We start from the raw sequence: 20,172 nt of genomic DNA, 5'->3' as shown, positions 1-20,172 counted from the left end.
AGATTGAACTTTTTCTACCTTGCAGTGTTTTTGAGTGAATTCTGCACATACTCTCAGAATTGCAAAACTCCAACAATAGAATGGAGGGAGGAGGGATAAATGTTACCTGCTAACCCCAGAGAGGGAGGAGCTCCATACTTCAAACATCAGCAGAGTTATAAGGAAGGTGTGTACTTAAAACACTTCCTCAATGTAGGATTTCAAGCACATTATGCTGAAGACCTGTCCTGAGGGTGCTCTAGAAAGTCTCCAGAGGGTCATTTCATGGGGGAAAATCCTGCCAAGAACCATTATGCACAGCTTAACCAGGGAGAAGAGAATGAGATGGTGAGTTTTATCTATGTCTAGGTCTTTCTCAGCCTGAAGTAGAGGGTGGCATGTGTTCAATAATGCTACAGACTGTAATTGAATTATGGCTGGTTGCAGTGTTCCCATAGAAGAAACAAACAGTTAGAAAGAGATACCATTTAATTTTTTTAGCAGAAAGAAAATAAGGTTGGTTTTGTCCACTGGATTTAACTGCTTATCTCCTCCAACAGGGGATGGCTCAACAGATTATTGACGTGGTGTTACAAATCTGGGTGGAAGTGGTCTAATATGAGCTTTAGAGATGGGCCAGAGTGGTGTCCCTAAACATTTGACAGCTGAATCTCCAGGATCAGGTCTACTTAGAGAACTGGAAACCTTGGCTTTCTCCAGAACATAAAAACGCATATGTTATGTTTGCATAAATTATTGGCAAATGTGGTCTATTGAATTGGCAACACTATTCCATCCTAAGCACCTTTATAAAGCTGGATTCCTAAGCACAGAACTACCATATTTCTTTCCAGAGTTTCCCAGGAAGGAATATGTCTGCATGCATTCTGTAACATGTGGAAGTAAGTCTTATGCTTACACAAAATATCTGATCTCCTGGCACTTCTCTTAAATAATAATCTCAGTACATGATTGAAGTGGATTCAGTGTTTCTTAGCTGCTTTGGCATTACAGCATGTTACGAATCAGCTATTCACATGGATTCTGTCCATCTAACAGGTTCTGTTGGAGATGTCAGGTCCATAATGCAGCTGTACAACAACAGTTCTCATACATATCTGGTAAATGCAGCACTTCTCAAAATTCCTTTGCTGCAAAGTCACTGTAGCTCTGCTGTGAGTGCCTGCAGGATTTCTGGGTGTAAAACAGCCCCAGCAAAGCTATTGAAACACAATCACTTACAAATAGATATGACTGTTCACTTTCAGAAGCCCTGGAGAAATCCTCAAAATCTCCTTACTGAGAATTCTGTTTTAGTGAAAAAGAGACCGTGTCATGGAAAAACACAGACATTTGTTATCTCTAGATACGAATGTAGATTTTCAGACAGCTCTCCCAGCCATACAGGGAAGGGGAGATGCCATGTTTTGTGTAATGCAAACCTGGGTAATCTGGGATGTGCTGGGGAATGTAGTACAGGGTCAGCCAGCAGCGTGAACTGAGCAGTGCAGGAAGCACAAGGCACTGGCTCCGAGGGTGGGGACTAATTAGCTCAGTGCAATGCAGAACCCAACTGGCTCTGCCGCCCAGTTACTAAACCTGCTGCCGGCTCCTTGCTCCTGGCTCTAGCCCTGGTGCTGATGTGCCACTGCTCCCTAGCTCCAAACAGCTGCTGAGTCTATGTCTGTGCTCCACCCTGCCCTGTCCTTCTAGGACCATAAACACCCTGTCATGCTCTCACCGCTGTTGGCACTGTCACTAGCAATGCCAGAACTGAGCTTGAGCTAATTAGGTTTAAGTGGATTGTCTGGTGCTGTGTACAGTCACACTATTGAACTCTGCATGTCCACTTCCAGCTGTGCACTACTGGGACACGCAAGCTGTGCTTGCATGGAACCAGTTATCCCAGTGTTCTTGTTTCTCACCAGTATCATACTGAGCCCATGTGCCCTGTGCTCAGGGATCTGCACTGTGAATCTGACGTTTGAGTCTGTCTCCACTGTGAATCATGAGTGTCTCACAGTTGCCCTGCTCTCCATGCCTGCAGTGAACATGATCAGTGCTCATTCACCAGGGATTCCCAAATGGAAATCAAAGAAAAAGACTGATAAAGAACTTGAGTAGTAAGTGGAATTAAAACTATAGCCAAATTATGCTAGATTAGGGAGGAATGCACAGGTGTTCACTACATATACGTAAGAGAGAAAAAAGGTATGAATATGAGATAGAGGAAGATATCCATGAAGGTGTATGAGGTACTGTAAGAGGATGCAGAAAAAAATCAATGTGTCTATAGAAAAAGAGAACAGCTATTGTGTGTATTTGTGTGAAAGAAAAAAAGAAAGTAATATGTAGGTGAGAACAGTTGTGAAGAAAGAGACAAAGAAGGCTCTGTTTAAGCAGAGGAGTAAAGGAGAATACATGAGGTAAAGAGAATTATGTACAGACATTCTTTCTTTGTTAAAGTAGTGTATTTTAAATTACTGGCAACCACAGCAACTGGCAGTGGCATGTAATGTCTCAGTGACCCTGCAACATCTTTTTTTAAATTCAAAGCCATGAAAAATATTTTTGACATTGTTTCAACAGTCAGTTTAATCCACCAGAACCAAATTATTTACAAGCAGTTCTTGACTTCTCAAACAAAATCAGATCGCTTGGTGTAATAATGTAACAGCTGACATTGTGTGGGTGCTAGTTCTTCCAGAGTGGAATAGTTCAAGCAATTTTGAGAGCAAGCATTTCATTTGAACTCTGGACATGCAATGCTTCCCTGTGTTGAACTAGCTGTCCAATTTGCTGAGGGAAGTTGGGGAGCTCTAATGGGAAGAAATGCTTTAGGACAAGAGGGCATGATCTTAAGCTGTGCCAGGGGAGGTTTAGATTGATTATTAGGAAGAAATTTTTTACAGAGAGAGTAATCAGCCATTGGGATGGGCTGCCCAGGGAGGTGGTGGATTCACCATCCCTGGAGGTTTTTAAGATGAGACTGGATGTGGCACTTAGTGCCATGGTCTGGTAACCACGGCAGTGTTGGATCAAGGGTTGGACTTGATGATCTCTGAGGTCTTTTCTAGCCCAGTTGATTCTATGATTCTAAGTTTTCTTCTGTATTTCCGTTTCTTGTTACAGCTGAGATGCTAGATAGTCCTGGATTTAAGAGTAATCACTCTGACTGGGTAGGAAATCTACCCTATATATCCTTGTGTATGTCTTTGGGGTTACCTTACATGGCTGGAGAACATTTGCTTGAATAGAAGTTCACTCTTCTGGTATGCAGCTAAAACTTAGCATGAGATAATCTCTCTCTCTCTCCATAACCATTTGTAGTACCAGAAAGATCTCAGTAATGTGAAAGCACTCTGGATACAGCAGCCTGCCTCAGAGAGTGCTAATAATAAGCTACCCTTCAGAAAAATCTACTTGAAGGTGTTTTTGAGAAGAAATAAATTTTTGGTGGAATAGGAAGAGGAAGGAAAAAGACAGCTTTATACCCTCTGCCAATTTGATACTCTTCTCTGTACAGCTTGGGAATAATCATTCCCTTTGCACAGACCCTAAAGTGTGTAGCTTAAGTTTGCAATGCAAAAGTTTTTGATAGACTTTGGCAGGCTACTGCGTCAGGAAAGATTTGCCAGAAGCCTGTCTTAAGCATGTGTTCCCCTGTAGCTTGTGGCTGAAGGAAAGGGAGAACTGCAGTCAGTCAGCTGGTGACCCCCAGTTTACCACTGCATATTGGCAACTGTCTGCCTCCTGTGGGATGCCAAAATTCTGAAGGAAATCTGATACAGGAATTTTAAATATTTTGAGTTGGAAAAATTAAAATAGAATCTGAAGGGTACAACCTTGTTTCTAATGGGACAATAGTGAATGTTGCTACTGCTTTCAGAGGGAATAGAAAAAAACCTCTAATAAAACAGGTTCTGGTTGGTAAGAATGAGATTCAGTTATTAAATTCCTTGTGAAGCTTAACCAGTCTTTCGAGTCTAATCCTATTACCTGTTGTTATAGAAACAGGTTGTTCATAGTAGGGTACCCGGCGTTTGGGTTACCAGAAATATGATCGTTCACAGCCATTGTTTAGGCTCCCTGCTGGTAGCTACAGGCTTTGTTTTCACCAGAGAAGAGGGTACCTGAATTTGTTTGATTTTGCATTTAAATTCTGCTGTGAAGATGACCTGGCAGCTAGAGGCATTTTTCTTTTTAACAAAGTAAAAGACTTGCTGGACACTAGAGTGATAAGCCCTTGAATGCTGGCTTTGTATGATTGTAAAAGCAGGTAAGAACCTTTCTTGCCAACTGAGTAGGTCTGGCAGCTTTTTCTGTCCAATAATCCAGGGTCCCTCCCTAGACCCTTCACTCACTAGTCAAACCATTTTGTTACAGTCACTCTTCTGATTGTTGGGAGTCTCAAGAGAGAAAAGGATGTTTACAGATGAGGAAACAAAGTTTTACAGTACACTACAATTTATTAAAAATTATTCTATAGAGATGAGATGAGCGCTGTATGCCAGCCTATTTTGTAGATATTATCACCTCCTATCAGATAATGAGAAGTCATTTGGAGTCTTACACATAGTTAATCTTCGCTTTGTTTTGCATCATATCTTAGTCTGATGCACTCAAGAACTCAGATTATTTGACTGAAATGTTATATATGCCAAATGCAGTCATTGAACTCTAAAAACTTGCTCATACACTGGAGAGATTGTCAAGGTGCAAACCTGTATTCATCAGACCCCTCTTCAAAAGAAGCATGTCTGCACCAGCTCAGCCTCAGTGTCCAGTGAAATAAAATGTGACAAAAGTTATTTCCTTAACAACATAAAAATAACCTGACAGACATGTTCTTATTGGTGACATCAAGACCAGGACTTCTGCCAGTCTTGAAATTATTGTTTGCCATAGTTGGAAATCTTTGTAATACAGGCTGAGTGAATTCTGAATAAGCTTGAAGAATTTCTAAATGCTAATTACTCTAAGTCATCCATGTGGCTGAATAAACCTGCATCATGTGTGTGCCTGTTCCTCCCTTCTTCATGCACATTGTGGATACCTCTGTTGTGGGTCTAATATTCACCTTTTTTTGGAGAAGACGATAGTTTTGAGAATTCTTCTAAAGAATTTCACTGTTGACTTATTCGACAAGTGAGAAGTTTCTGTTTCAACAACGAGTTATTCATGTATTAAATTTTTTTTATGAATGCAGCATTCATTGCTATAATCCTTTCAACTGAAAGCACAGGGTCAGTAAAAACTTCTCAACTTAACAGAACATTCTGTTCTGAAGTTAAGTATTGAAAGGTTCCGGCTCAAGGAACTTTGTCACAAGAGAGGTTTGGAACTCAGTCTATTTCCCTGCCTAACTTTACTTCTGAATGATGTGGCCCAGGTTACCTGCTCAAGACATTTCCAAACCATGGGAAATGCTTTTCTTTGGCTTTAGATTCCTTCATGAACACCCAGATACAAAACAGCAGTTAACATCTGAAGTTTATTCTTTCCCAGCTTATTCCTTGTAGAGCTCCTGAACAGCTATGTTCCGAAATGTCACATTCAGCAAGACACGAACAAACAAACTTGAACAAACTCCTGTGTTTATACAGCAGGTCATGCCCTTGAAGGGTCAGAACAACTCTGTGGTATCTATCTATCTATCTATCTATCTATCTATCTATCTATCTATCTATCTATCTACCTGTCTATCTATCTGTTTGTCTCAGGAAAGTCCCTTGTGAGAAGCAGCAAGATCCATCACACAGTGTAATTGGTATCTTAAAGACCATGGCCTTTTTTTCCCAGATGAGCTGTTTCCCTTGTGTGACTTTCTCTTATTTTTCAAGTTAAGGAATACCGATACATGCTTGGTTTTGGGAAGTGCCTTGAGATCTGCGGATTCAAATCCCTTTTTGAGTGGAAACTTCTGGAATGAAAAGGCTTTAAAATGTATGCAGGCTTAGGTGGACTTGGATACGTATTACATATATCGGTGCATGGTTTCCTAGGCAGAAAAATACAGAGTCTGTACTAGCTCTGTGGTTATGTTGACATACCTCACTTGGGGAATCATCGAGCATTTCAGTGGAGAAGAATACTGACAACAGAAGATGATTGCAATGACTGCCAATCACATGCAGAGCAAGCAGCCTCCCCCTTCTTAATTGTATTAGCTACAGCCTTCTGTGTCAGACTTCTCAGACATTGGGTGTAAGACCCAGAAGGTGAAAATTAAAGGAATGATTCACTGGCAGAAGTAAGATGCACATGGCAGCAATCTTGTTCTTCCCCACCCTGATATTCATGCCCATCCCAATTTGAAAATATTGTTCCTGTTATTCCAGGTCCAGCTATATATTGGAGGAAGTCCAAAGGCATGTTCTTTTAACAGTTCTTCCCTTAGGCATCTCTGTCTTCTTGGGAGTTCCTTTGCCTTGATGACAAGCTGTAAAGTCTGGATCCAAGCACATGGATCTTGCTAGTACTGCTGTGAACAGTAAATTCACACTGTTCTGTGTACTATTCTGTATGCTGGTGCTGACACTGATTCTGCAACTTTTTTCTTAAGGATACAACTAGAGAGGGGAATGGAGACCCTTTACCTGTTTATAGGAATATGAATATAAATAGAACAACTGCCACACCAACTACCTTCTAGCAACCTTGCCTATCTACTGTCCTCTGTGGGCTTCCTTTTGTCTGCTGCAGAGCTGCCTTATTCTCTTGGTCTGCTCAGAGATTATAGAAGCCTTTGAAAATTCTCTGTGTGCATCTCACAGATGGTATAACCAGGTCCTGTGCAGTGCAGGCCACTTCCCAGTGTAGTTTACTGTATGTTTTCCCCCACAGTTGCCAACTTCCCTTTAGAAACCTCTTGGAGATTACCTAGGATGACTTTTGGAGAATGTCATAGAGCAGGTGTGCCGAGGCAGCATGTGGAACCACTGGGCAGGGCCTGAATTTCACATAACAAGCAAAGACACCAGCACAGAACCAGGAATTATGCATTACTCATCCTTGCAATTATGTTGCCTTTTCTTCTCACCTTATAAATGGATCTTGCAATATCTGTGGCTGCAGATATCTGATCTTCAGAAGCAGGTTGCACAGTTGCTGCAGATATACTAGGAAGAAGGAGGTGCAGGAACTTTAATCCTTATGTTAGCAAATTCTCCTGATCATCTGATATAATTGCAGCCTTGCAATCTTCCATCTTAGCACAGGCTGAGTCTCCTCTATAAATTAACTGTATAAATTTCATTTCTTGTTTACCAGGTCCCTGCTAGCAGTACTGAGAAGAAATTTGGCCATGGTGCCAAGACCTGCAGCTCTTACACTGTAATGCTGACTGTCATACCTTTGAAGTTTTGGGCAAGTCACCTTGCCTCATTGTAACCATTTCCCCAACTTTAAAAATATAATAATAATAATAATACCCACTCATACAACTACAATGAGTAGCTTCTTTTGGCCCTCTGAACATGTAAAGCATTCTGCAGGTATTCATTAGTTGTTCTTACTAACAGTTGTTATTATTTTGTGATGTTGGGCCAATGGTACATTGTCAAGCCCCAAATTCCCCATACTGGAGCTATCATGGAAGATGGCAACAGCTGCAAAGGCTATGTTTGTACCAAGTTGTGCACAGCAGCTCCAGCTGGTGCAGGCACATAGTGTCATTCAGCACCAAGCAGAGATAGTGGCTGGGGACCCCTGGTGGCCTAGTGGTTAGCATGCAGGACTCTCACCTCTGCGACCCAGGTTCGAATCCCAGCCAGTCCCCCGGGCAGATGGAGCCCGTTAGCCCTGTAAGGCCATCCATCTATGAGAAGGTCACTCTAAACAAACCTACGTCCTGAGGACCTCACTGCCATTGTCCAAGCTTGCTTGGCCCCGGCAGATGAACCTTAGGATTAAAGGGTGGGCTCAGTTCAGCGCAGGCTGTGTCTCACCTAAAAAATCCATTGCGCAGGCTGGAAAGGTAAAAAGACCTTTCCCCAAATCTTCGTTCGCGAAGACTGGCCATTAAAATTAAAGAGATAGTGGCTGATTCCCTTAAGTGTAGGTGCATTAATGCAGGGCAGCAGCAGTGCTTCTGATGCTGAAGCTGCCTCATCTGCTGCAGTGGGTCTGCACCCATCACTCATCTTCCCCTAGTGCAGATGTACTTAAGTTCTTCAGCCATCTCACCCAGCGACCTTAAAAAAGTTGATCAGACAAATCTTCATTCCTAACTTGGGGTCTAAAGGTTAGGACATCTATATTTTTGTATCATTCCTGCTCATGCATACACATAACAGTGTTTCATGCCAAGTTTCACAACTAGATAAAAATATTGGTCAGGCTGCAGCAATCTAGATTTTGTGAAGGTGGATGAAAAGTTTTGTGGAAGAGGCAAATTTTTTGTAGTCATGTTTAAGGCACATAAAGAAGCCAAATACATGTTCCAGGATGTTTTTTCACAGTGCCATACATAACAAACAGTACCTACGGGAGAGCAGTGAATGATGGGAAGGTATAGTATTCCAGGCATTTCTTTAGGACAAATAGTATTTTAAGGAATTTAATAGTAATTTAAGTAATAGTATTTTCCCCTTGTCTTTGCTGTACAGGATATATTTGGCTACAAAACTCAAAGCTGCCGAAAGGCCTTGTGCATTGCTGGATACATCTTGTCCTGTGGGGCTCTGTGGCTACTGTTTTACTGGAAGCCAGAGTGGGATGTGTGGGTAAACTGCATCCGCTGCAGCTTGGAAGAAGCGGATATTGTTCTCCTTAGAACAACAGTAAGTGCCTACTTTAATCTTTAGATTAGTCCCTAGTATGTAGTTATTTGGAAGATAAGTTAATTGAAAGAAATCCAATTGGCTGAAATCTCTCACATTGCTGTTTTCCTGCAATAATATTTTATGTGCACCATCATTGATCTAAAGAATTCTCAAGTATTCCACAAATTATGTGTATGATGATGATTGGAATGGATGATAACAGCTGATCAGACAAGCTGAAAGAAATTGGGGTGATAAAACTTTTAATATCCGTGCTTTCAAGACCGTGTCATTTCTTCTCAATCCTTCCTCCTCCCTTCTGCCACCCCTGTGCTTTCTACATTGTAGATCTGTGCTCCAGATTCTAAAGCATCTCTTTGATTGGCAGTGTCCAGCAGATCCTTTCTCCCTCCTTTTTCCTGGACTTGGCTGTCCCAGTGAAGATGCCCCTCTCCGCCCAAATTTATCTAGTGAGCCAAACTAAGGGTTTGTCTATCTCTGTCCCCAGCAGTGTCCAACGGTGTGTCATGAGGGATCAGTATAAGGAAGAGGGCAAGCTTAGATTGTTTGTTTTCCTGGCTGTATGTATCCGTTTTCCATCGGCACTTCCCCGTGTACAATAAGCTCACAGTCCTGCAGTTAATGATTTCAGAGCTGTTATGTTTTGCTAGTAGTTTCCTAATACAGGTTTCTCTCTGCTGAGGACTGTACTGAAGCACTGCAACATAAGCAAACCCTGATTTTATTTCATGGAAGCTGCTGCAACACTAAAGGAAGCAAACTGAGACTTGGTTCTGAATCCAAACTGAGCCTGAATATTTCAGGAGCTGGCAGGGTTGCTTTACTTCCAGAAGTTTGATTTGTTCTGCTTCAAAGATTCCTGACAATGGCATTTTCAACGTTTGCAATTGAAAAATGGATCACTTGGTACCACTGTGTTTGAGCTGCCTTCTTAAATGGGCAGGGCAGCATGCAGTTAAAATCCCAGGTTTTGAACCTCATAGATCTACCTGTTGAATATTTTATAATGAAACAATCTGCATCCTAAAAGGCTGGGAGTATGTTTTTCTTTTTTTAAAACAGCATATTAGGTTTAATATCCCTTTTTCATCTTCAATTCAGTTTGCATTTTTAATTACCTAATCTTGTGTGTCATTTTAAAAAGCACTTTTCAAATAAATGGGCTTTTAAATGATCCTTTATGTAATTAAACAAGAATTGAGTCATATTATATGGTCTTGTTATCAAGAAGCTTTCTCTGTGCATTTGAAAATTTCACCAGCAATTTCTACCAATAATTGCTATCAGGCAGTTCCAAAGTTAAACTTATTTTATAAAAAATAGGAAGATTATGCACTCAGTTCATGTTAAAGGCCTGACTAAGGTACCATAATGGAGGCATGGTGCTAACATGCTTCTTCCAATGAAGTGTTAACTCAGGAGCGACTGTGAGAAGGTATTGGCACTAAACATCCTTTTTTCAGCCCAGCGCTCTGTTCCTTTTGATCTTCCCTTTACAGTACGGTCACTGCATCTCAGATTGCCCTGTCCTGTTTGCCTGTCCTAGATCACGACCTGGGTGTTCACATTCCACCCTTATCAGCCAAGCACCAGACCTGTGGTCATTGAATTATTTGCAGTACTCACATTTTGACAGGACAGTGGTTCTGTTCCCATTCTGCTGATTTTTCTATCAGTCACAGGTGTTGTGAGTCTCCTGTTGGTTAATCCTTTCAAAATGCTATGGCAGGCTCTAGAAATGCCTACTGTAATCACTCTCTCCAAGGTGATAGTGAGTTTGTTCTGGTTTTGGGGGAAATTGTGACACTTCTATTTTATACTCATTTAGGATGAATTTCGAATTTATTCTCGTGAGACTGTGACATGGATCTCTGTGTCTGCACTTATCAAAAGTAGATCAGATTATCCAGCCACTGCTGAGGAAGATTCAATCTTCAGCAAAGCCATAATGAAACCAAGTTTTCAAGTAAGTAAAGTATTCCCTGCAGCATCTGGGAAATGATGGCAAATCTCAGCCACACTTCATGGAGTGAAAGTGAGTTGTGAAACCTATCCAGCTAAGAAACTTGCAGCTTGGGGAACACAGTGAGCTGTTGAAAAACAAGATAGAGATTTTGGAGAACTGTACTCACCTCTGTAAAGACTGTACTCACTCTGAGGTGGGTCATGAAAAAAGAATCCTCACTATTTCTGAGAGAAAACCTACATTACAAGTAGGAGAGATTCAGGACACTAGGGTTGGCAGCGAAGAATCAGAACTTCAAATGAAAACCTCATTCCTGGCATAAGAATCAAGGAATTTAGGGGTGACTGTGTCTGAAGAGAAACTGTGCAGAACCAAAACCAGCTGCCACAGTAACATGGAAACAAGGATGAATGCAGCTGGTGGGGAATAGAACAGAAAAGTGCCTAAGCAGAGCTGCAGTATTTCCAGAAGTGTTTCATTAACACATTTTGCTTCCTTGCCTTTGTATGCACCAATTTGGGCTTTAAAGTACATTTGCTGGAATCAGGTCTTGTACTGTTAACTGTTCTTGTAAAAATGTATCCTGGTCTCTGCCAGTTCCGTAGCTTTGAGATCCCAGTTAGGCACTGGGGAGAAGGCAGACAATTAATTGATCCAACCAGATGACAAGGTCCCTCATGAGTTGAGTAAACATAATTATCTCCTGTTTAGAACAAGTACCAGACAGTTCAGTTATGTGTCTTGCTTAGCATTACGTGTTAAATTGGTGTGAGCAATAGGAATGCAATGATACGTTTGTTAATATCTGGCTCTTGATTATAGATACTAGATCACTGCACTGAGGAATCCATAAAGGATCTATTTTCCCTTTCAGGAAATAAATTTCTAACTTACTAGCATTTCTTTTTATTTCTACAACAATTTTTAGTAAATATTTTTATTATGAACCTAATTTTAGCTGAACAAAGATGCTGCAGCTGTTTGTATGGACATATACTAATGTACATAAGAAAGTTTAGTTTCAACTAGTTTAATCAATGGGCACAGTATGAAGAAAGTGGAGACTGGTCTGTAACACTTTTCAGAGGATTGAATTAGTAACATAAAAAAGCCAAATGACCTCAAATAATACGCCCTTTGAATTCATATCAATCAAAACATCTAGATAGAAATGACCAGATTTCAAAGCAGCAAAGAGCAAACAGTTTAATCCTTCACTAGCAATTCAAAAGCCCCTACTTATAAGTCAATTATAAAGAATTTTTGCCATTTAAGCTACCTAAGTCCACAGAGTTATGTGTAGTGCCCAAGAGCTGTCCAAGGACCTGTTCTGACAGAGCTGAGTCCCTCATTTCCCACTCCAGTTTTTAGCATTGCAAACATTGCAGCTCCTATTGCACGAAATCCTGACTCCAGACCTCTTGTTAAGTTAATGACTGTGGTTATAGCTCCATTTTGAGATGGTGTGTGAGTTGAGTGCAGATTTCATTGGCCTGTAATAATGCTTGTTGCACTGGGTAGTCCCCTGGTATTGTACTGAGAGTCCCCTGGAGCTGATTTCTTTATCATTAGTGTGTACAGGTGTATGGCCCTGCCTTCTGCCAGCTGATAGGAAGCACCATTATCTCTAATAGGCTTTGTTACTGTTGCACAGGACAGGACAGACTCCTTTTGCAAGTTATAAATGACAGTGTGTGTTCCTAATGGATAACTGCTCTGCAAGGGCTTACCATTAGCAGTGACTCAGTATCCTGGGATGGCCTTTCTTATCTCTTGACATATCTGTTCAGCTGAAGGGTGCAGCAGATGCGCCTGGAAATGGCCCAAAGCCCTCTGCTTTCCTCAAAGCCAGACAGAAGATAAGGGAGTTGTTGGCTGAAGACAGGATTTGCCAACTGTCTGTGTACCCACCACGGCATCAGCGCTCTCTCCCATTCGTGCTATGAAATGAGTGAAGACTCTATTCCTTTCTTCACAAAAGTGGGAGAGATGTACACTGCTTTGTACTTGATTGACCTAAAGATTTCTAAAGCTTAGTGGAACCTGACTGAGGTGGGGATCCCACCCTATAATTTAACTAGAGATTTAGTGTATGCAATCCTGTCTTCTTCCCCTTCTTGCCCCCATATAATTTGCCTTATCTGTACTTGACCCCAGTGAGGATACCTAGCTGAGACACGTGAGCAGGCCTGGGAGAATTTTTGTTTGCTATGTTGCATGTGTTGTTGTCCCTGTCTTGTTTTGCAGGTGAAAACTATCCAAGTACAAAAAATCCGCTATGTCTGGAATATCTATGCAAAACAGTTCCAGAAAGTTGGGTGAGTGCACTGCACTGGTTGCACAAGTCTCTGAGAAAGTCAAGCTTCTTTGTGAATAATGTCCTAAGGAAGACACTCCCTTTGTATTTTAGAGTCCTAGAAGACCACCACACTTGTTCAGCTATACATGCAAAATTTGGTTCTGGTCTCACCTGCAATGAACAGAATGTCAGGTACATATTTTAAAACATGACGACTCAACATATGGATTTCAAAATGTAAATTCACTGCTCTTGGTGCACTTTCCAGGAGTTTCTTCTGTATTTAGTAGCATGCACATAATTTTAGATGAAACAGCCATGTATGAACACATTGAATGAAAAGGGCTAGAGAATTTTGTGTATTGCTTGTCAAAGTTTTTGAAATGTCTCAGTATTCATCATTGTTACTGTTACTGTTCTCAATCAGGAAATAACTATGTCCTATAACTAAGCAGTTCTTATTTGGAGTAAGAGAAAGTCTCTGTGAAACAATGCAGATAAGTTGTGTGTTTGCTTCTTCAGTGGGACTCCATGTAATTGTATTGAACTTCTAAATCAGCTAGTCCTGGTAATTGAATTTATTCTCATAAACTACTGTATCATTAAACAAGTTACCGAATATGTATTCTTAAAACTGCTAAATAGAGAAATGATCTTCAGTTGATTGAATACGGAAAATCCAGCTCCCGACCTTAGTCATGTTAAATCTTACATTCAAATTAGCCTTAACTTTTTGCAGAATTATTTGATTTTAGATTATTTAGTTTTCTTGAAGAAAGACCCTCACAACCTTTAAACCGGGATCAGTGCAAGCTCTCAGGAATATTTCTTGAGTGATATTCTCACTGTTTTATCTGTAAGTGATGTGTCTTTCTCCCATACAGGAGAGTTATATGTGGGCCAAACACTATTGATGTTCCAGTGATCCCTATTTGGAAACTACTCGTCAAAGAGGTTAAGCATTTCTGTTGCTTTTATTCTAAGCTGCTTGGGGAGGCAGAGCGTGCATATAATTGATTCTATGTCTGAATTAGCTTCCCACTATTCACTCTTCAGGCATACTCCTTTTTCAAATCCTGTTTAAAGCTGTTCCGTGAAATCACCATAAATTCATTTATTCTCCATTGTTCCCTATCCTCCATCCCCATGCCTGTATGGCTGATTGGTATTTGTATGTATCTGTGTCCTGGGAGCTCATTTTATTGTCCTTACGAGGGCCAGTGAATGTTTACAAGCTGCACTGGAAATCAAACCTTCCAGGCCAGGGCTGTCTCTTAATCAGCAGAGATCAAGTGAACAGCAGTGCCTGGTGCATGCCCACAGCTGCAGAGAGATCCAGTGAGCTCATGAGTCTGGGCACAGCACCATGGAAAGCAACAACATCTTTTCAGACAGGAACTGGTTATATGTAGCCTAAGCAGGGTGTTTGTGGAGATGTGCCTATGGTATGTGAGCTCCATGCTCTTCTCTCACCTTTGTTACATTTATCGTGAAAAGCAAACAAAGCAAGGATTGGGCTGAGTCATTCACATCCCAAATAACATCCTACTGGTCCAGATTATCTGATCCTTCTGTCAGATGGAAATGGTCTAATCTGATTAGATTGAAGCTGCTGCTAAGGGAGCCAGGAGACACATCACTTAATATCTTTTATTCCCACCCTTTTCTAACACAATGGACTGTCTAGGTATACTGAGACCACTTAAATGTGACCTGCTCTTTACTATTGCTGTCTCTCCAAATAGGTCCTAAACCCATTTTACGTGTTCCAGCTGTTCAGTGTGTGTCTGTGGTTTGCTGAAGATTACATGGAATATGCTACTGCCATCATAATCATGTCTCTCCTCTCAGTATTTTTGACTGTATACGACCTCAGACAGGTGAGACACCTCACCTTTTTCCACAAGGACAATTTATTTCCAATGTCTGGGAAAGGCCAGGATGTTGCAACGTGCACACAGTGCTATGGGAGTTACTCAGAGGTTTGGTTCCATGACATTGTGTACCAGGTGCAGTGACCTGGGCTCCTAGTCATCATAATCTCTGTGAGGTACTTTACCCACATCCTCCTTCCCCATTCCAGTGCCTCCCTTTGTGACCTTTTGTTACACCTTCTCCATAATTAGGGTGGGGAACTTCTTTCTCAGTGTGATTGTATAATTCCTGGTAGGGCCAGACCCCAGTTTGAGGCCTCTCATAACCACAAATAACAAATGGAAATAATTGTTAGTGGATAAATTGCATCATGTAAGATGTAACACTTTTGTGTGTTCTCCTTTAATTTATAGCAATCGGTTAAACTTCACGGTCTGGTTGAGTCTCATAACAACGTCACGGTCACTGTCTGCAGAAATAAGGAAGGTGATTCCTGTACACTTCTTTCTTCAATGTGTTTTGTTTCTATAGCAATTTATATCGAACACAAGCATGTATAGTATCAAATTTCTTCTATAGCAATTTCCTGTTCTGCTTCTCAGCTCAATTGACTTGTTTCTGCACATACAGTTAATTTGATAGAAGTATGTTGTGGCACATTAAACATTAATAATTGAGTGCACCTTTAGCAAAAAATTGTCTGGAAAACTAAGTAATTTTTCTTAAAGCAGTGCTGACATAGCCAAGCACACAGCCATTAAATGGCTGTGAGTCCACCTAATTGCTCCATGCAAAGTCTGTTCATTGTCAAGGTATCTAAAGTACAATCCAAAAAGATGGAGTCAAACTAAGAAATGTAGATCCAGGCTTCTTCAGTTAGGTCAGTGTGTTGGAACAATTGGTTGGGCTCCTGGGGAGATAAGAAGGAATTCTACAGTTGGAACTGATGCCTAGGCTTTCCTAAATATTGGAGGTTATATGCTTAGGTCCTACTGTGGTCCTTTGTTTATCAACCATTATAAAGAATTAAGAATCTATTCAGCAGGTAGTTCCTTGTATTTTTTTTCCCCTTACCACAGAGAAATACGTGAAGCACTATGTTTGCATAACATGTCACTTCCAGGTTTCCAAGAACTGGAATCACATCATCTTGTTCCTGGAGATATGCTGGTTTTGAAAGAGGGCAAAACCCTTTTGCCTTGTGATGCCATCCTGATCAGCGGGCAGTGCATTGTAAATGAAAGCATGCTGACAGGTACAGCTCCTCCCTTCCAGGTTTGCCATCTGAACATTATCATAGCCCCATGGTTTCAGCCAGTGACACAGGGCATACAGACACCCTTACTATGGCCTAAAAGGGCATTCTCAGTTGTTTGCTGTAATAAAGCCTAAATTGTAGTCAGTTGTCTAAATAGACAAGATGGACTTTAGGAAGGGCAATTCATCCTTTTCTACCCTTCTGGGGTGCAGAATTTAGGAAGAGATCCTCTAATTAGAAAGGAGAGAGTGGACAGTGAAGATGAGTGAGCAGGACAGGAGAAGAAACAGTAGATGTGAAGCAAAGTGTTTCCACACAGGGCCCACAGTCTGCTCAGGCTGTTGAGGTTCCTGTCACTCACCCTGAATGTCTCATCACTGCAACATCTTCATTCTGTGGGAGTGTCTGTTCAGCCCTCCAGACAGTTAGCTCCATGTCCATTGATAGCAGTGGAGGGCATACCAGGTGGGAGAGTTCACTGCAAAGCAGAATTTTTAGTGCAGGAAGTATTCATAGTTTCTTGTCTTTAAATTTGGTCCTAGTCTGAACCAAACTGAAACCAACAGTTCTGAAAGTTCATATAAATGACAAATTCCAGAAACCCCTTGCATTCAGAAAGCTTCAGCTGTCAGAAAATAATTAATCTTCATCACATTAGTATCTGCTTTGACATAAACAGGATATTTGTCACCTATCAAGCATTGAGCTAAAGGCTCTCCTTTTTACTAGAGAGGGAAAATTGGGAATGTCATGTTTAATCTCCTTGAGGGAATAGTTAGTGACCTGCACATGAGGTTCAAACCAGGTAAACAACTTGTGACCATCAAGTGCAGTCATGCAACAGAAGTTCAGGCCTCTTTTCAAGTCTGTATATCTACAGCCAGGGTTTGGCATCCTTGGAATGCTTTCAGTTCTCAGACTTACAGGAAGCTGTTGTACTGATGCAAAGGAGAGCTCTTCTCTGGCAGTCTGTTTGTTTGCTAGGCTTCAAACTCTAGTCACTCTGGAGATGTTGAAATGTAGAAGTAAAATTTCTCTAAATTGGTTTCTCTAGTAAATACCTCTGACTTACAACCTAGATATCTAGGTACTGTACTTATTTGAACCTCTGCAGGCTGGTTTTAAGTGTACTGCAGTTTTCCTTATCTGAGCTAATCTGCCCTAGGGGAAAGTATTCCAGTAACAAAGACTCACTTACCCCAAGCTGACGACTTCAAGCCCTGGAGAATGTACTGTGCAGAGGATTACAAAAAACACGTCCTCTTCTGTGGAACAGAGGTCATACAGACCAAGGCAGATGACAGAGGAGCAGTGAAAGCTGTGGTGCTGCGGACTGGTCAGTCAACACTTTAGTTTGCTTTTCCTTTCATGATTTTTCTTGCTGGAAAAGTGTTATTTAATGTATCCAGTCACATTTAGTTAAAGACGTTAATCTAAATTCACAACAGTCAGATGGAGAATCATTATCCTGGGCTGGGCTAAGCCAGGATGCATTGTTTCTGTTTGTTTGGCATAATTTTTACAAAAACTACCAGCTTATGATTAAAAATGAGAATTTTGCTTTGCTTCCAAGACATTTAAAAATCCTCCCATTAGGACAAAAATAACTTTTTTCTATATTCTATAGATTGGGTCACATACACCAAAATGAAAGATCTGGGTCTTCTTTCATAAGTTGCAGATATTGAGTAACTTTGAAGCCCTCCATTCTTTGTAGAGAATTTTTGGAAACGTTTTCTCCTCGGAATGATTTTAGTTTGTCTTTCTAGGTTTCAATACAGCCAAAGGAGATCTGGTGAGGTCCATTCTCTACCCTAAACCCATGAACTTCAAGTTGTACAGAGATGCCCTCCGGTTCCTGATGTGCCTCATAGCATTTGCAGCCATTGGAATGATCTACACAGTGTGTGTATTTGCACTTAGTGGGGTGAGTTGCTAAATGCAGGAGAAATGGTCACACTTAGTTTTAAAGAGATTTGAAACTTGAGTGACTTCATAAGCATTTATATATAAAAACATAGCCCTTGTTGCTCCCCTTTTTATCTTAGTATATGAGGCCATTTAAAAATGCAATTGAATTGGTGACAGTACACAAGCTCTCATATATTCAATTCCAAGGTGCCAAACCCACTGTTGGCAAATCCTGTGCAAGCCCTCCATGCCTTATCCACAGTTTAGCACTCTGTAAGAACCTTTTACAGACTTTTTTGTGGCGCTTTTTTGGTAAATTCCTAGAAAAAGCACAAGTGAGTCATGAGTTAAATGGGACACAGGCTTATGTGTCATTGTGAAAAAGCAACTTTCCAAAAATTTCAGTTTAGATCAAAGACCCATCTATCCCTGTCCTCTGTCTCTGAGAGTAGCTGGTGTCAAATGCTTATGAGAGATGGTTAGGAAGGAGGGTGAGTATAGAACAATTCTTCTCTGGTATAGTCTTCTAACTTGAAGAGAAAGATTTAGCAGTTCAGTAAGCTGTCTTGTATCTGCATCATCTTGCTGTAATAGTCACTGAAAATCTGCCACAGGGAGGTTTAATCTATTTCTGAATTAATTTGTCTTGGACTTGACAGCACCTGTGGCGATGATTCCCACAGTTTCATTATGTACTGTGCAAAAGTGTTCTTAAAGCTTCTGTCTGAAATGCTGAAGGCACTGTAGGTTTTTGTTTTAGAGAAGTAGCAAATAGCTGCTTTCTGTTTGATGTTTCCTGTACTAATTATGACTTAAGAGATCACTGGCCACCCCTTCAGCCACCTTTCTTCCATGTTACAGAGCCTTGAACAATACAAGTGTAAACGAGATCCCTGAAAATCACTGATGTGACAAAGAACTCTCTGTTTTCTTCTGCCTTTTTTTTCCCCCATATCTTTGTGTAGTCATTTGGGGGATGGTGGGGTAGTGAAAGGGAGATAACCTACACTTAGTTATCACTCAGCTTAATACCTTTGAGAACTCTGGGGACATAACTTTTGCAAAAGGCAACTATCCTGTATCAGTTGAGTCACCAACATCTCTATGTGGAACTAAGACTTACTATGTTTGGAAGCAGCAAGGGCCAGCTATTCCCTGGGGGAGGCAAACCAGGAGCCAAGGGTGACCAGAACACAGATAGTTCGCTCGCTGACCAATGCACAGTCACACAGTACCTGAATGTGGTGGGGAGAGCTCGGTGCAGGTAACAGCCCATCAACAGTCCCAGGCAAGGCAAAGTGGTAAATAATCTGGGGAGTACAGTCAGAAGCAGAAGAAGACGAGGACAAGAGACAAGGCTACGACACACATCTTAAGGTGTCCGTCCAAGAGACTGGGCCAGAGGCAGGTACATCTACAGTATGGCTCAGACAGGGACTGAAGGCCCAGGCCTGAGCTTAAATGGAGCTCCTGAACCCATGAACAGAAGGTGTGGATGGAAATGAGGCTAGTGAGGGTAACTAAGGCCTATTAGTGCACCTAAATCTCTAAATCTCTGGAGAGTTCACCTGAAACCCTTTTAAAACATTTCACTCATTCTCATGCATCGAGGTCAAGGTAAGAAATAGTTATACACTATAAACAGTAGTTATGCAAGTTTTAAAGCCTAATTGATTCAAAACTTTTCCAAAAGCTTTTAAGAAATCACTTCATGCCTTGATAATTATCTGTCAATGTAAAGTCCAAGTTCCGAGTTACAAGGTTGATTCTGTAATTCTGCTTTTGAATAGTTTTTCTCCTGGGGAATAATTTGCAATCAGTTGGCTCAAAAGATTATTTCCCCTTAGGATATCAAAGCAAGTGTGTTTAAGAATGTATGCAGGTGTCTGCTTTGCAGTTTTCCCCTTTTTTTTAAAGTTAGCTTCCTCCTTATAATATGTAGAATACATGCTGATGTTATCTCAACTGCTGAAATTGTCTTGTCAGACTAGTATAAGATTGAGACACAGGATGTACTAAATGCTTTCTTTTCTGTGAGCGTGTTTATCTAAAGGTGGGTGGTAAGTGCTTCATTCTAACATAAAATAGATAAAAATAT

At 40.9% G+C, this 20,172-nt stretch overlaps 1 protein-coding gene across 2 annotated transcripts in view; it reads left to right on the top strand.

Moving 5' to 3' along the window:
* Window positions 1-199: 199 nt before the first annotated feature.
* The window catches only part of LOC113969016 (probable cation-transporting ATPase 13A4), a 39,766-nt gene continuing 19,793 nt past the window's right edge, over window positions 200-20,172 (top strand). For both annotated transcript variants that reach the window (XM_027686089.1, XM_027686088.1), the window contains exons 1-11: window positions 200-327; window positions 8,589-8,762; window positions 10,594-10,731; window positions 12,979-13,049; window positions 13,142-13,222; window positions 13,915-13,984; window positions 14,776-14,910; window positions 15,319-15,391; window positions 16,029-16,160; window positions 17,329-17,499; window positions 17,933-18,090. In XM_027686089.1, the coding sequence (XP_027541890.1) occupies window positions 265-327; window positions 8,589-8,762; window positions 10,594-10,731; window positions 12,979-13,049; window positions 13,142-13,222; window positions 13,915-13,984; window positions 14,776-14,910; window positions 15,319-15,391; window positions 16,029-16,160; window positions 17,329-17,499; window positions 17,933-18,090 (1,266 nt within the window). In that variant the 5' untranslated portion in view covers window positions 200-264. The remainder of the gene's footprint in view (window positions 328-8,588; window positions 8,763-10,593; window positions 10,732-12,978; window positions 13,050-13,141; window positions 13,223-13,914; window positions 13,985-14,775; window positions 14,911-15,318; window positions 15,392-16,028; window positions 16,161-17,328; window positions 17,500-17,932; window positions 18,091-20,172) is intronic.

Source organism: Neopelma chrysocephalum, unplaced genomic scaffold (assembly GCF_003984885.1).
Source record: "Neopelma chrysocephalum unplaced genomic scaffold, ASM398488v2 Primary Assembly neopelma1_70, whole genome shotgun sequence".
NCBI lineage: Eukaryota > Metazoa > Chordata > Aves > Passeriformes > Pipridae > Neopelma > Neopelma chrysocephalum.
The sequence above is the reverse complement of the archived record's forward strand: the minus strand, read 5'-3'. Positions and strand labels throughout refer to the sequence as shown.